The sequence below is a fragment of the Magallana gigas genome, chromosome 8 (assembly GCF_963853765.1).
Source record: "Magallana gigas chromosome 8, xbMagGiga1.1, whole genome shotgun sequence".
In the NCBI taxonomy this organism is placed as follows: Eukaryota; Metazoa; Mollusca; class Bivalvia; order Ostreida; family Ostreidae; genus Magallana; species Magallana gigas.
In genome coordinates this window covers 315,687-333,536 of record NC_088860.1, presented here as the reverse complement: position 1 = coordinate 333,536, position 17,850 = coordinate 315,687, and the positions used below count along the sequence as shown (strand labels likewise).

General features: G+C 32.7%; 1 protein-coding gene across 2 annotated transcripts in view; it reads left to right on the top strand.

The window, feature by feature from the left end:
- The window catches only part of LOC117689839 (cilia- and flagella-associated protein 99-like), a 29,149-nt gene extending 17,556 nt beyond the window's left edge, over positions 1 to 11,593 (top strand). Inside the window, exons 1-10 of one of the 2 annotated variants that reach the window (XM_034472059.2) lie at positions 4,147 to 4,284; positions 4,406 to 4,610; positions 4,725 to 4,783; positions 4,876 to 4,958; positions 5,095 to 5,147; positions 5,985 to 6,125; positions 6,323 to 6,406; positions 6,494 to 6,557; positions 7,094 to 7,274; positions 11,170 to 11,593. In XM_034472059.2, coding sequence (XP_034327950.2) covers positions 4,467 to 4,610; positions 4,725 to 4,783; positions 4,876 to 4,958; positions 5,095 to 5,147; positions 5,985 to 6,125; positions 6,323 to 6,406; positions 6,494 to 6,556 — 627 coding nt within the window. In that variant the 5' untranslated portion in view covers positions 4,147 to 4,284; positions 4,406 to 4,466 and the 3' untranslated portion in view covers position 6,557; positions 7,094 to 7,274; positions 11,170 to 11,593. Of the gene's footprint in view, positions 1 to 4,104; positions 4,285 to 4,405; positions 4,611 to 4,724; positions 4,784 to 4,875; positions 4,959 to 5,094; positions 5,148 to 5,984; positions 6,126 to 6,322; positions 6,407 to 6,493; positions 6,558 to 7,093; positions 7,275 to 11,169 lie in introns of those variants that run through there. The other variant, XM_066069227.1, reaches the window with a different exon arrangement.
- The last annotated feature ends 6,257 nt before the right edge of the window (positions 11,594 to 17,850 follow it).

Below are 17,850 nucleotides of genomic sequence, written 5' to 3'. Positions count from 1 at the left end.
CTTGTATCATGTGGGCCTCATCTATACAGATGCCACACACATGATCATGCAAAATTTTGCTGTGCAAAATTTTCCTTCCTTCTCTTGAAGAAAGGAAAGCCTCAGGATGTGCATATATGAGCTGGTATTTCCCCGCTGCCACATCATCTATTGAGACTTTCGTCTGTATATTCCCAACGTCTTCAGCAGTGTCATCATCATTGTCACCTTGCTCATCGTCATCCTCAATATCTACAGGATTACAACTTAATATGCTCATATTTGTTTGCGTATCTGTATTTTGTACCAAAAAATTGCCAAAAAATTGTTTAATCTGGCAAAGTGTAATATTGCACTGCATAAGTTATAACAATCGTACTCTAATATTGTTGATAATAATTTGAGGCATATAGTTTTTGTCCTATGATGTCCTTTATCAATCTTTTCATCATGCATCCATCATACTTAAAAAAATAGTTTGAGAATATGGTGCTTAGCTGTTCAGTGGAACCCTCGGACATAAATAAAGTTTTATCGGACAACTGGGTGCATTAGCATTTAAGGTTACACATGCAGGTTTAATTGATAGAATAAGTAAATATTTGGCCTCTTAGTTTAAGCAATTCTTGCTGTAAGTTGCACTTCAGACTGCCCCCAGGATTTGAACCTGGACTTCCTCAAAGCCAGCCAAAAGCAATTGCTAGGAGCATGAGGTGTGCTGACCAATTACACTAAGGCAGTCTGTAATGTACATTTATTTACAACAAAGAATTAAGGTGTGAATAGGCATTATGCACTAATAAACTTTTTAGAAATGAATTACTTTAGAAATGGGAGTTGGTGATTTATTAATCTGTTAAAATTAATCTGTTAGAAATTAACAAAATGTAACATTCTTGCAACATTTGGCTGAAAAAATCTAGGACTAATTCTTCTAATCTAATCTCATTCTTCTAAATTTGTCTGTATAATCTTCAATATTGATCAATACATATTTATATATAATGAACATGTAGATTTAAAAACATGACTATTTTGATACCAAGTCTGGACATTTATGAGAACAACATTGGTAATTACAAACCTGTCCCCAGTGCAGGTTTTAGCGTGTATGTTGAACCATCTCTCCCTGTGATATCTAAAAAACAGGCTGAAATCCCGTTTTCACAGAGTTTTCTGACCTGGTCCTTCATGATGGCGTTCAGAGGAGATATTACAAGGACACACGCCATAGGGTCGTCAGAAAGAAAGGGCATCAGCTGAAATATGATACTTTTCCCAAATCCTGTTGGAAGAAGACACACAATGTCCTTTGACTCCATAAAAGCACGAAGTGCAGTTATTTGTTCTGGCTTTAACTCGTACGTGATCCCAATCTTTTGTTTAGCTTTTGTTATTCGGTTGAAATCCATGGTTTTCGTTGAAGTGAAAGTAGAAAAAACCCACGTGTTTTGTATAATATTAATGAAGTGAAAGTAGATTAAAAACACTAATTTTGTATGATTGACCTGTCTTTTTTATAAAATATACTTATGTAAATAGTATTTTCTACCTTATTTGTACAATCTTTTGAGTTTTAATATATGGAATTAAGACCGATATGTACGCACTTATTTTTTTCCGTAAATTGTCCGTGTTGTAATCGTGGACGTACATTATCTCTTTTCGGTATGCGTTATGCGGTACATGGTAGTGTCTCTGTGTGCGGAGACGCAGAGGACTATGGGTAGTATGAACACATACTGTGGAATCATTAAAATTCGTGAGGGCCAATTTTCGTGGATTGCTTAAATTTTACAGGTTCATAGGGACGAAATTTCGTGTATTTTCGTATACATGCAAGAGGAATATGACTTTATAGCTCTAATTTATTAATTCGTGGGGGTGTTAATTCGTGGATGAGAGGTACCCACGAATTCCACGAAAATTGAGCCACCACGAAATCTAATGATTCCACAGTATAGGCCTACCGTGCATTGAAAATTACAATCGATAATCATTACATTTCTTGTTGATACTACAATTGGAAGGTAACTTGTAATTATTTAATAACTCTGCCAAATTAATGCAGAACCGTTTGTTTACAGTTATCTTCAAAACTAAAAACTGTTGTAATTGGGTCATAGGGTAGGATAATCCGAGATTCCTCTGACTCTAACCCCCGCTTTTATATTGGGACGTGCGTCCCAATATAAAAGCGGGGGTTAGAGTCAGAGGAATCTCGGATTAAGGGTAGGACTAATTTCTCCAAAATACACAGTGGCTAAACTGATTTTGTGTCACCTGGCTAACTCAATTACAAAACATTTTATCTGCATAATGTATGAATGCATTAAAAAATGAAATTAAACAAATTGGATAAGTTTAGAAGTTGCCTATCATTCTACGACTGACGCTGAAATGTTTGTTGATCATTGGAATTGTCTTGCTAAACGTTATATACTTGTGTACAGAAAAATCAAAAGGATGATGTGCTATAACTACTTTTTGGTGTCCTTTCTCATTTGATAAATTATTTGAAATCTGCAACAATTTTGGTATTTTTCAAACGAGTAAATAAAAACTTCTTTTAAACAGTTCTGACACATTATAATTATGAGGATATCCGTGCATTATCATTATTTTAAAGAAAATATTGCAGCAGAAAATCATCTTGGTTTGTAGCCGTTTGTTGTTTTTGAGGGAATATGAAATAATTAATGGGCCTTAGTACAGAACTGATACCTGTATGCCTGACAATACATTAAATTATATAGCTTTTTAACACATTATGTGACAACATTTTCCAGTTAAATGTTTTCATCGATCAAGCGAGTAAGGATATAAAACGTCAAACAAGTTTACATCAGGTAAACAATTATTTAAGGGAAGACCAATTAAGTTTTTAACTGTAGCCTTAGCAACTTTTGCCACAGAGTTCAAACACTGCGTACTGCCTTCCAGACTAGCTGGCGATTCTCTGTCCGTCAATCTTTGTTAACTTTCACATATGAGATATCAGCTGTGAAAATGAAATGTATCTCATCTGCATGGTATATTCATAGAGCTTGGCATCTTAAATAAACACACTAAAAATATTCACTTAGATGTGGAAAATGAAAATTACACTAATTTAAGTTCGATATTTTTTTCCATAAATACCAATATACCAAACAAGAAATATTGCAGTTAAATGGTAACTACCTTTTCCAGTATTTTCATCATATAAAATAAATATGCATTGCATGGCCTCTAAGACAACATATTAATGAAATAAAATGTTGGCATCCTTTAATTGTGTAGATTCAAAATGTTCAAATCATGATTACACACAATAAGGTAGGCCCACAATGGGTGCTGATTTTTTAACTGATATACGTCTTAGGAAATGTATGATTTTTTTTTATCTGAAATGAGCTAATACTGTTGACATATGTGCAAAAACTGTAGGAAATAATATACCGGTGTTATATATAATTAATATATCACAATTATATATTTTCACCCCTACCCCTTTATAAAATATTGAGTTTTAGGTCAGAAAATTATCATGGTACTTAACTTTGCTAAATATTAAATTTTACTGTTCTTAATTATTTAAGGACACACGAGACGTTCCTCAATTTTATATAATTTTCCTTGATAAATTATTCCTTATTTATTAACATTTAAACCTGTTAATTCCCAAAAATTCAAGGATTATAACCAGGCTATTTTTAGAGCTATAATATTTAGAATTTTCCATAAAATAGCATGCAAAATGCATTTGAATGCTTATAAATAAAGTCATAGTATATATTTTCAATTGAACACTTTATATCTAAATAAAAAAAGTATCATATAAAAGGAAAATATAATTATGGAATTACTTGGTGGAAATCTTCACATTGTGGAGATAGGAAAAAATAGAAAAATGGAAGGTCGCGTCTGACCGTAAAGTGTGTTAAGTCAATGTAGTTCGCCATTGTTGCTCAGGTGAGCGATGTGGCCCATGGGCCTCTTGTTGTTGATATATAATGATTACTTGATATATCTACTTTATAATCACGCCGTTCTTTGCCAAAATATCGCATCATTACACAAAGTACTAGAATTTATGATAAGCGCAATATATTTAACAGTATAATCCCTCCTTGTTTTGAATAGACCCCTGCCTGAGGAAGCCCCCCGGTTTTACGTATGCGGACGGCCAGAGTTGTTACGGATTTTACCAGTGCATTAAGGGTAAATCCCGCTACCTCACCTGTCACGACGGATTTTACTTCAATCCGTACAAACAGGGCTGTTTTCCGGACCCGACTTGTCACCGGAACAACCTGGTCCACCGTAAGTTCACACTCGACGGCGCGAGATTTGTGTATCGTATTTAATAGATACAGTTATCAAAGTTATGACGTAAATTATCATTTACCCATTGTATTTGTCATTCATAACATTATATTTGCAGGTGGGAGAACCTAGAAGCAGGAGCCAAAGATGCCAGTGATTTCTTGAAATGGCAGACAGAGATGAGACAGCAGGATTTGGAGGATGAGCTTGCTGAGATCGAGCGTCGACGCCTACAGGGCAAGCTCAGTCATGAGGAGGCAATCCTGGCTCGACAAGATCTCATACAGGAAAACAAACATAAAGTCAAAAGCATGAAAGAAGAGGTAAGGCACTGTGTAACAGAAATAAAGGAATCATATTTTGAATATCATTGATGCTTACATATATAAATAATTCTTGGCCTGATATGAATTAACATGCAATTTTTTACTTTGCAGACAGAAAAAATGATGCAGGATTATCTTCAAAAGAAATTTAGTGAAGAGAAAGAAATGAGGTAAATTTACATGCTCTTGATTTACATAGAGTTGTTTTGTTAATTTTTGTTTTGTCTGAGGAAACTATTGAATAGATTTAACTTAATTTTAGACAATTAGTTGAAGATACCATGCAAGGACACAAGAATGCTAAGGAAGCGACCAAGAAGTTACGGGAATACAAGCGTAAAATAGGTCAGTGACGTATTTATATTAAATGTTGTTGATCAAAATTAATATACAAGGTAAATAAAATCAGTTTAGATATCTACATACACTTATTGTTAGCATATATTACTGATATTCCATTACCATTATGTAACTTTTTCAGTCCAAGAAGTGAATGAAGAGAGCAAAGAACTGATGAAGCAGGCCCTGGAGGAGGTCAGTCTTAGAGTTGTCTCCCTTAGCTACATACTATTCTGGATTACATTGTTGTATTGATCAACACTGAACTGACCAATCTAATTATATTTTCATTTTTGAATCATGCAATTACAAATCTTAAAGTTAAAATTGCAAATACTGTAGAGTTATTTTCGCCCCGTTTTATTTTCACTCTTTTACACTTGTAAATGGTATTGCCCAGTCTTGAATTCACCCAGTTGCAGTTGTGTTTACAGAGATATTATTTGTTACATAGAATTCGCCCAGTCTAAAATTTGCCCTCTGACAATGAGCGTGAAGGGGGCGAAAATAAAACGGGGGCGAATATTTCCCTGTATACAGTAGATTGCTTCTTTTCATTCCATGTTTAAACAGAGACAGCTATTTAAGGTAGCTAAACACAGTTCTATATAAAATCCAGGTTTTTTTCTTAGAAACAAACAAGACATGTAGGGATTTTCCTGCTTCTTTCATGTGGTATTCATGAAAATTACATTTTTTTATTATCGATTGGATGATTCATGTGTAGAGTTTTACCTTTCAAGTACATGTAAAAAGTATGTAGAAACATTTTGAAGGGAGGTAACTCCATAAACATCCAGATTTTATGGGTGCAACATTTCATGACTTTCTTAGCTGATAATATAGCTCTTTAAAAAGCTGGCAAATGTTCTTGAAAAATACTAAAAAAAACAATGCCTTATGACTTGCTTTGTAAAATGGTCAGAACTTAAAAAGCAGCATGGTTTGTTTGCAATCTGCAGTTAGTGGGTGCCTAAAATGCATGGGTGCTATACTGGTCTATTGTGCTTACAAATTCTATGTTGCTTTCAGGCTGAGGAAGAAATGAGGAGACGGATGGAGCTGATCCATCAGATCCGAGCAATGGAAGCCGTCCCAATAATCCAACAGAAGTTTGTGGATCTGACAGCTACATCCGGCCATGGATTGCTCAGTGAGATGTCCATTGCAGAGGTCAGTTAGAAGGTTTATCTATTATTGGAACATGTCCTTCTAAAAATCAATCAATATTTAAAATTATTTTTTATCTTTAATTGTTATTTCATTTATATTAATTTGCAGTACCGGTATATTATCTGTGTTAAGATATTTCTTATATGGTTTCAAATTGTTCCCTTGTTGAATTAAAATATTTTGTTTATGTTGAATAGCTCAGAGAAAGACTGTCCCTATTTAGAATAGCAGAAAAAGAGACAGAGGAACAGAGGCGAGATGATATCTTGGCATCCAAACAAGTGAGATCTTTATTGATGCCTTCAAAGAATTGAAAAATCTAAGATTAAAATTACAGGTACCCAATTTGACCTCTGTTTATCATTTAGGCTAAGGATCAGATGCTGTTAGAAACACTGGAAACCATATCTAAACATCGACTGGAGCCGTAAGGTAAACAGTTTAGTGCTCAAATCTCAGGTCAGATATAAATCTGATGGAAACAGGTCAATGCTTAAATATTTGATCAAATACATGGACAAAACTAGTAACGTGAGTAGAACAGTTCAGTGTAACCAGTAACCATACCATTGTGAAATAGCAAAAAGATTTTTTAAAATAAAGGAGAAAATTCATGTACTATAGATTCCTCATTTTACTCGCGTACTTAATTCAGGGATTCCCCCAGCCCATTTTGTATCAAATTGCGAGAATATAAAATCGCAAACATGCTATTTGTATACTTACATTTTTATAATTTTCAGCTCTCAGAAAATTAAAGCAGGATTTTAAAATTGGCAAGGGGTGCTTCTCGCGATTTTACGCGGATATTAATTCCTCGCGTTTAATTAGGAATTTACAGTTTGTCAAAATATTAATACATGTACTACTTGTATAATTCTATTGAGAGCATCACGAAAGACAAAATTACATATTGTATGAAAAAAGATAGCATATAGTATTAGGCAATTTTACTGAATTTGATTTAGATTTGAGTGCAAGAAAAAAGGTCTAATTCCAAAGAAGCCTGAAATAAAAGATTCTAAACTTCTGGAGTTGGAGAAAAAACTAGAGGAAAGAAAGGCACAGCGAAAAAGAGAGCAGGAAAAACTGAAAGTAGTCCCAAGTAAACAGTCAGTGAACCAGACAAGGAGTCTTATCAACCAAAAGGTAGGTCATTGAAACTGAAAGTAGAATCCTATAAACAGTATGTATATATCAGACAAGGAGTCAACCAAAAGCTAGAATTATTGAAACTGAAAGTAGAATTATGTAAAACCATGTGTAAACCAAATGATGATTGAACAAAAAGTCATTAAATAAGTTATAAAGTATTAGTGAAGTGTATATCAAGTATAATTGCACCCTGACACTGGTGGTTAGTTCTATAGGAATAATGATTTCTGTGTTTAATTCCGATGCAATCTAGTCTCGATTATGTAGGTAGGTAAAAGGAAAGGCCTCAATCAGAAACTACATAAAAACCATATATTTATCAATAGCAAATAATTAGATGGCTCTCAATTTATGGATCATACGAGCATTTCAAAGTTCAATGTGTTTCCAAGCCAAATGTTTAATTTGTAAACATAAGCACTTTTGATCAAGTAAACTTAGATACAATTTAATTTAATAATTGTTCAAGTTTCTGAAGGTATTGACCCTCCTCACTGTCTTTTGTATAATACGGTTCTACTGGTAGTCTTAAATTAGCTGTCAATATCATGTGATAGATTGAAGAAAGGCAACTTTATAGCTAAAAAAACGTGTTTCATTTAAAGTTGACACTAATTATCGCAAGTATACTATAATATAAGCTATTAACTTTAACAGAAATATGGAAGAACTGCTCAATTTCATTCAAACATCTGAATGAAAGACCATTATTTTTTACAATTGATTTAAATAAATTTAATTAATTTTGAAAAAAAAACCCAGTTTGAATAAATTTAAAAATGACTATAAATAGGACATTCATAAGCCACTAGTAAGGAAAAAGCAAATTTACAGAAATATTTTAATCAAATTGGATATTGAATAATTTCAAAAATTTGAACAATTATCTTATCAAATTATATCTATGTTTACTTGATCAATGTTGCTTATGTTTACAAATTAAACATTTGCCTTGGAAACACATTGAACTTTGAAATGCTCGTATGATCTATAAACTGTGAGGCATGTAATTATATGTGAACAAATATATGTTTTTTAATATTTAATTTCTAAAAGGCCTTTCATTTTATCAATCTAAGCAATCAAAACCAGATTGCATCAGAAACACAGAAATCATTATTCCTACTGAGTCTAGACAATGTACTGACAACACAGAAATCATTATTCCTACTGAGTCTAGACCAGAGTTGGGGTCAATTACTTTGAAAAGTAATTAATTACTTTCAAATACATTGACAATATTATCAATTACTTGCAATTACAATTACATTGATTTTTTGTAATTAATTACTCTCAATTACTTTGATAAATGTAATTAATTACATTTCAAATACTTTAGTTTTATTTTTTTAAATCTTGAGAACATATACATATATTAACAGCATTAAGATATATAGAGCTTTATGTACGGTTGTTTTTAAAGGTTGTATATTTCAGTTCAGATCAGATTTCTTGAAAATTTCTAGAAATTTTTTCTTTAACATTAAATTCATTAAGTACCATCGAGTTCATTTTTGGTTATGAATGATATTTTCTCTATAGTGAATTAATTTTTATTCACATATTAAAACTTGTTTATTCAGAAAGTACAACTTTCGGCAGTACAGTATATCAGTATATAAATAATAATTGCTATAATTCACAAGAATGAGATATTTTGACTCCCTCAAGTCTAAAATCAATGGGGGTTCTTGGGTATTAGAGGAGTTCACACCTCCACAAAATTAGATCTTTGCCTATTGACAATGACAATGAACTTTATTCTCAATAAACTGTGTTTACAGTGTAGAGAAGATATATACAAAAATTACATTGTGAAGAAGGATTAGTACAAGTTCTTCCAGGGAAAATACACTGTTCTTTGATTCATCATGATATAAACAACTGCTGTTACAACATTCTTTATAAAATGTAAAAAGATCATGTAAATCTGCACTACACCTTTGTTTGTCAACATCAGAGTTCAAAATTTTCCAATACTCTTTAGGATTTTTTGATCTTAAGTTACACAATTGTTTTTTCATTTCAACTCTGTGCCTCAGATTTGCACATTTTAGTTTTTTCTTACATAACCACTCACGTTGACCGTCTTATTTTTCCGTTTTCGTTTATTCGAGCGAGTCATTTGACCGGCACAAGTTGTTCCATAAATATGTTGACACTTTCGAACACAAACTAGTACATATTTTACAAAATAATAGAAAAATCACTCCCTGTAGATTGTACCTGCCGCCCTTCTTCACGCATGCGCATCAAAGATCCTGGGCTGTGTGTTATGCTGTATAAACATATGAAACATTATGGGACATTTAATTATTGTATTAACAAAAGTCCATGCCAAACATGTATAAAATCTATTTATCATTATAAGACACCTTTTTTATATTTTAAACTTGAAAAAAAGTAATTGATATGTAATTGAAAAGTAATTGAAAATACACAATATTTTTGGAATGTATTTAAATACATTCAATTACTTGTAATTGAAGACAGACTCAATTACAAATTACTTTCAATTACTTTGAAAAATGTAATTAGTTACACTCAATTACAAATACTTTTTTCAATTACCCCATCCCTGGTCTAGACAATGTACCTACACACTTCTTATTGATCAATTAATAGTCATTCCTGCATAAAGACAAATATGATTACAAATTTATGAACAGCAGAAGGTTTCAGTAAAGAATTCCATCTTGGTCTCAAGTCACTTCACCTATGAAGATATTAAATGTGTGTGATTTAATAGACTTAATATACTATAGTAATCTAAAAAAACAATATTTTTTATGATTTTTTATGGTGTATTGAACTAGTGTCTCGAACTGACAAATGACCACCACCCCCTCTTAATCTGTAATGAGTTGCCGTTCATTATGGTTAGTTAGCATGACACCATTTTAACAATTTCAATAAAACTCATTTGATTTTTGGGAGTTGATTTTAATCAACTCTCCTATGCAGTTACTCTGGCAAACCGAAAGTGAAACAGTGTTTGGACCTAAGCACAAATCATCACCGCTGACAAGACTTAGTTCTTGAAAATAATAGATCTAAGTAATGTATGCTGAAGCATTGTTTTTCAAGGAAACTTATCAATAAACAATTTGAAAATAGTCAGATTTTATATAATATGAACAAATAAGATATTTTAATAGTCTCATGTATTCCTACGCCGTAGTTTAATATAGCCTCGTTCAACCAAACGCTCAGCTGACTCCGTAAATCTCTGACAAGCAGAAAGGCTCTCTTGCTTGTCGGAGATTAACGGAGACAGCCGAGCGTCTGGTTGAACAAGACTAGAGTTCGATATCAATAGTGCTTGGATCCATAAATTTTTTAGAATAGCTTCGAATACTTATACATAGTTTCAAATCTATCTTTAAATATTACTAAACATGATTCATATGGGGTTTCTCGAAATTCTTGTCGGAAAAGTCTTAAAAAAATTTAAAAATTCATATAATAAAAAAGTGCGTAATTCAAATACAAACTAGAAACTAATTACCATGCAAGATAAGTTAATTTTAAAATAAATGATAATCGATAAAATCAACTCCCGTCAGTACTTCAGTACTTTGATTAACCATTGTGCTAATCGTTTGCACTTGAAATACCAAATGGTTTGTTCAGTCCATATTTCCCAGCAATGTTTGGTTTACAGCAAGTTGCTTCATATCATGGGAAATGATATCATGTTGGATCTGTGTTGGCTATGCAACTTAAAACAGTTTTGATATTGAAAGAACTGTAAACATTTAATCTGCAGGGCTGTCACTGTATAAGTAATAAGTATATCCTTTGTGATGGTAGTTAAGCACTCAGTGACTGACTTCTGGTTTTGGTTACTACATCTACTGATTACGTTGTATTGTTTTTCCTTTGGTAGAAGGCCCTAGAAGAGAGCCGTTGGCGTGAGTTGGAGATGACACAGGAGCGCGCGGCTCGCCTGATGGGGGACGGAGTGATGAAGAGCCAGTCTGCCTCCAGGCTAGCCTCAGCTTCAGCCATCATGGCCTCATAGTCCTCCAACACAAAATTACTGAAAGACAAAGTAGTTTGTGAAGTCTGTGATAATTGTGATTATCTGCACGGTTCTCTGTGAGTCAAACATGGATATCTCCCGATTTACTGTATTGTTGTGTTTGTTTCTGCAATAGTAGGAAATAATTGCAGAGGGAAAGTAACATCAAAATGAAGAGAAATAATGATCTTTTGTAATACTGTAACTTTTTAACTTACTTTTTATTGTTTTGTACAGATGTTATTACATGTATATTGTTTTTCAATAAAATTAAAGTATGTGAAAGAAATATGGACTTATTTTAATGACATCTATTTTTTCATTGTCTCAAAAGATCTCATCAGATATGATTGAAAACCTTGTACTTTAATATCATGGCATATATTTTGCAAATTCGTAAGAAGAGCGTCCAAAATGCAAAAAAAAAAAATCAATTTAATAGGTACTTGATGTCCCGAGAGTGTGGATGAAATCTATTATAAACCTTTTGGCATGAGAAGGCGGAGCCTTTGAGTATTCAAGGATTGAAGGGCTCTTTTGTTATACTTGACTATACATTACACATATCTGAAAAATGAAGTCATTAAAAGCAATTCTTTGAGAATCTGAATACAAAGAAAGTGGCACGAATCATTGACATAAATCAATTGAGAGTTAAAAGACAATACATCGGAAGGCAACAGACTCTCATGCAAAAAATTATTACTAAAATTTTACAAGGTATTAAATTATCAAATTTTTAATGGAGATCGAGTATCCCAAACATAGAAGATCATAACGAAATGCTTAAATATAGCTCATACAGCACACCGTAAACAACCCCTAAAGCGGGGGAGTCGACAAAAAGTAGGGGGGAGTCGATTTTCTTCCCTTCGGAGACGGATGGAATTTAGGTCACGCCTTTTGTAGGTATTTATAAGAAGTATTTCCAAAAAATATATACCGCACGGAAGACAGCGATAGTAAAACTTTGTGTCGGTCATTGGTCCAAGATCTCTATGCGTCTAGTAGTCTTAAACACTTCGATACTCTTGGACAGATTTCAAATTCACGGTGATCGTGTCGTCAAAACATGCATGATTTGTAAAATATACGACTTGCTTTGGGTTACAGACAGTGGAAACAGTCGAACAAATGATCAACTTTATAAGTGTGTAATAATCAGTTCTTAACAAATCTTGGGAAACAATGAATAATCAAAACGTTTTCTGTTCAGATCTTACGATAACGTAAGGGGGAGTCGATTTTCGGAAAACAGAACGCACGGGGGAGTAAAAATATTGTTTGTTTAATTTTGCATTTTTTCTGCAATGTCGCCATCTTCATATCCCGCATGAATCACTAAAAAAAGCATTTTATTTTTCATCAACTGTCAAAACGTTTCAATCAAGGAAAAAAAAAACCGCACGCAATTTTAACATAAAAAGTACAAAAAAACATCAATAACCAATGTAAAATAATCAATATAGCTCTTCAAATAATTTTTTAAAACAATTGATTAAAAAGTAGTTTTTGAAAGTCAATTAAACGTTTATGAATACGTTCAAACACATATGGTTCGTATCAATGCGTCGCCGAACTGTACAGTTTCTTAAGAAATAGAAAGAAAATTCCTTTTAATAAATGTATTCTTTTTTAATTTAATCTTTTTCTAAAAAAAAAAATAAAAAAAAACCCCGAAATTAAATGAAAAACATGAGTAGTACATGAACCTGTCTTTATTGCTTAAATATCTGTGAATAAGTAAAACCGTTTTTTTTTTAAATTAGATTAAGTCGAATTTTATAGACTTCGATTGTATGCTATTCATTACGAAAAAACAAGTTGAACATTCCCGATAGAGTGAATTGAATTTTATTTACTCCCCCGTGCGCTCTGATTTCCGAAAATCGACCCCCCCCCCCCCCTACGTTACCGTTACATCGGAACAGAAAACGTTTTGATTATTCATTTTTTCCTAAGATTTGTTAAGAACTGATTATTACACACTTATAAAGTTGATCATTTGTTCGACTGTTTCCACTGACAGTAACCCAAATCAAGTCGTATATTTTACAAATCATGCATGTTTTGACGACCCGAACACCGTGAATTTGAAATCTGTCCAAGAGTTTCGAAGTGTTTGAGACTACTAGACGCATAGAGATCTTGGACAAATGACAGACACAAAGTTTTACTATCGCTGTCGTCCGTGCGGTATATATTTTTTGGAAATACTTCTTATAAATACCTACAAAAAGCGTGACCTAAATTCCATCCGTCTCCGAAGCGAAGAAAATCGACTGCCCCCTACTTTTTGTCGACTCCCCCGCGTTAGGGGTTGTTTACGGTTCAGCAGCCCTCTAGTTACGTATCAAATACTTATATGAATTGGAATTTTTATAAGTGTAAAGTAATGACTGTTCTTTGACTTTTGTTTGTATCCATCTGTCAATGTCAGTCTACATATGCCGTCTCAAGCTAGATTAGAGTGAGGTGACGTAAGGAACCCTGCTCCGCGAAGTTCATTCGATATCAATATTTTCAATGAATTGATATAAATATCGACATGACTATCAAACATTTATGTCATTGATTTTTGTCTAAACGTCTATCACAATATAATTAAATCTTAAATCAACATTTCAAACTTCATATTTTGTGAAGTCGATAATGTAGATAGCAATAAAACTGGTATAATTCAATAAAGTGATATAAAGTATATAGACATCACAAAATACTATTCAATACATTTGCATAAAAAGAGGTCTCAATACTTTATATTTTGATAATAAAAGAAAAAAGAGGGCAGTTTATAAGTTGAAACTCAGTAAGTGTAGGCCCTGCTACGCTTCCGTACATATGACCAAGCAGGACTGATTTGTGATATTCCCGCGGTGGAAAGTTTATTGACATTTTCTCAACAATTAGACGTTCTTAAGAAGCATTTATTTGATTAAATTCTGTTCGAATTTAAACAATTATTTGTACTCATGTTTACAAGTTAAACAATCGGCATTCGAGCACATTACATTGATGTAAAATATGTGAAAAAAATCTTTGTTGTATCGTATATTGTTTCTAAAATGTTTTTCATTTCATCATTGTATTTAAGGGAGGTCTTAGTTCTGTAGAAATAAGAAATCGTTTCTGTTACCTTACCTTATACAAACAACTGCAATATTGACAAATAATCTTAATTATTTTATCTTCAATCTGCATTAAACAATGACAATGAAAGCCTAGATTATTTGAATCATTCCTGCTTCAATTTGCAAAAACTACCGTATTCATGAATTCAAGGTAGCAATATCTGGTTCCATTCTGTTCTCGTGTTACCTTCCTCTCACATTCATTGATTACTGTGGTTTCATTTATATTCAAGGGTATCAATTTTCGTGGATAAAGTGAAAATCACAGTTTCAAGGACACGTAAATTCGATGCCAATGACCCTATCAATACAAAATCTTAATAGAAATTGCACTTCAATGAACATTTAATTTCAAGGATCAACTTAACAACGAAATCCACGAAAATTGGTATTCAACGAATATTGATAAAACCACAGTATTTACTTTAGGCTTCACAGCCAACCAGTATCCATGTAGATACAATACTCATTCCATACCTATAAGTACCTGGAACAGGATGACGGGCAAAATACCTATATCATGGTAACAAATCATTTCGTAATTTGAAATACATGTATTATGTACATACGTTCCAAATTTGTTCATACATTACTTTTCTTAGCTTAAAAGTTGCACAAGTTTGACCATATAGACATCAAAACAAGTGTCCCACTATAGAGAGAGAGAGAGAGAGAGAGAGAGAGAGAGAGAGAGAGAGAGAGAGAGAGATGCATAGAAGCAAATAGGTCTCAATGGTTACATAATTTGTCTGATTTGTAGATGCAGCTTTAAGTTGCGAACCATTAAATGATGTAACTTTAGCGAGCTCCTACCAAACCACTCTGTAAGCACGGCATAATCAGCTATCTGGTTAATTAGTATACGAGAGACACAATGAACGTTCAAGGTAAAATTAACAATTGATCAGAATAAGTTTATATAAATAGATTTCACTCTATTTATTTTCTGTATTGATTCCTACAAGAACTCAAACATCTTTGGTCCGCCAGTTTTCTTTTCATTATATTTTTATAACCGATTTCCCATATGCATTTAAACTTTTGTACCTTGAGCTAAGAAACACAGACACAGGACAAATTCTTATCAAGGTCCAGACAATGTGTGGCAGTACTTGGAGGTAACTGATCGTCGTTTAGAATGTCGGTTGTTCCTAAAACATTGACCATGTTAAACAGTTCAGTCTTTGTTTGGTAATAATTTAGTTTGGTCAGAAGAGACATTCATTCAATGTGTTGTAAGGGTATGAAGAAATACCCTCCCTCAGTTTTTACTTTAACATCCTGAGATACAATGCTAATAACAGAGCAAAAATCAATAGTTTCAATGTTTTGTGGCAGAAATGGTGTCTTATACTTTGATTTAATGACTTTTTTCCTTAGTTTTTCTTACTATACACTGTTTTATAGTAGATATGTAATGTTAAACTCTTCATTCCCTAAATTTGTTCTTTCCTTGTCCTTTTTTTTCTCTATCTCTTTACAATTACATTACAGAAGAGCAATGTACCAAGTTATGTTAAATGTTATGCATAAATGAAAATATTTTATCTCTGACCTTAACATTATATCTGTATAACTGTGTGTATAAATGCATAGTTTTTATGTTTCTGTCTCAAAGAATGCTGATTTTTTTTTTCTCTTTCTTAAATAAGTTACAGTACTGTATAAGCAATTTTGAGTTTTTGACACATGTATGGATTTTTTTAACAAGTTGTATATCTTACTGCTTGTTGGTTGCTTACTTCTTTGATAATTAAAACAAATAAATCTTGCAAATAAAATGTATTGCCGTTAAAATGTAGTATTCCTGAAGAAATTGTGAGTTACTCTTATGATTCAATTATAGAATATGATCATTTTTATCGTTTGATACTTTAACATTAAACTTTGGAATGACTGAATTTTTATCATGATCATGATCATGTATGTCACAGATTAAAGAAGTAACAGAAAACTATAACTAAAAGACTCAACATTTTATTCGGTATATTCTGTTAAAGGGACATGGTCACGATTTTGGTCGAAAAATATTTTTCCGATTTTAATGTTTACAATGCTTCAGTGAGGCATTCTTAATAAGCAACCAAAATTTGAGTGTCATTTGTGAGTTTTAAGCGAGTTACAGAGCTTACAATTATTTGCCATGTAAACAAAGCTTTTGTTTACATTTTGAATGTTGAAGTGAAAATTTCAATTTTAAACCTATAATGAATTTGTTAAACGTTAGAAACTGTTTATCTATGCTTAAAATGAATAAGAAGATAGAAAAATTAGCTTGAAAAATGGTTTTTATTGAACAATATTGAGTTGATGTTGTTATGAATTACTTGTACAGAATTTTGATGTGTTTCATAGACAGTTGTGCGCGGTTTCTTGGTAACCTATATTGATAGAAAGGCTATAAAAAGAAATAAAAAGGTTAAGATGTGTATACAATTAAACGCTTATCATACAGATTAGGAATACCATGATATGCTTACCAAAGATTAACTGGGTACATACCATAATGCGCTAATCGAAGATAAAGTTTCTGTGTATATCATGATACTCATATCACAGATAAATTTAGAGTGTACCATATTGCGCTTATCACAGGCAAAGGTTTGGTATACATGTATATGAATATTAAAATACAGTCATTACATATAACTTAGGTAGACACCAGAATGCCCCGTAACCAACAAAGATTTGTTCTATATAACAGAACCGCTAAATACAAATAAAGGTTGGGTATACACCAGAATGCCCCGATAACCAAGAAAGGTTTGATCTACATACCAGAATCGCTAAATACAAATAAAGGTTGGGTATACACCAGAATGTCCCCCTAACCAATAAAGATTTAATCTACATACCAGAATGCGCTAAATACAAATAAAGGTTGTGTATACACCAGAATGCCCCGGTAACCAATAAAGGTTTGCTCTACATACCAGAATGCGCTAAATACAAATAAAGGTTGTATATACTAGAATGTCCCGGTAACCAATAAAGGTTTGCTCTACATACCAGAATGCGCTAAATACAAATAAAGGTTGGGTATACACCAGAATGTCCCGGTAACCAATAAAGATTTCATCTACATACCAGAATGCACTAAATACAAATAAAGGTTGGGTATACACCAGAATGTCCCGGTAACCAATAAAGGTTTAATCTACATACCAGAATGCGCTAAATACAAATAAAGGTTGGGTATACACCAGAATGCCCCGGTAACCAATAAAGGTTTGATCTACATACCAGAATGCGCTAAATACAAATAAAGGTTGGGTATACACCAGAATGCCCCGGTAACCAATAAAGATTTGATGTACATACCAGAATGCGCTAATTACAAATAAAGGTTGGGTATATACCAGTATATGCTGATTACAGATAAAAATTATATGCATACCAGAATATACGGGTTACG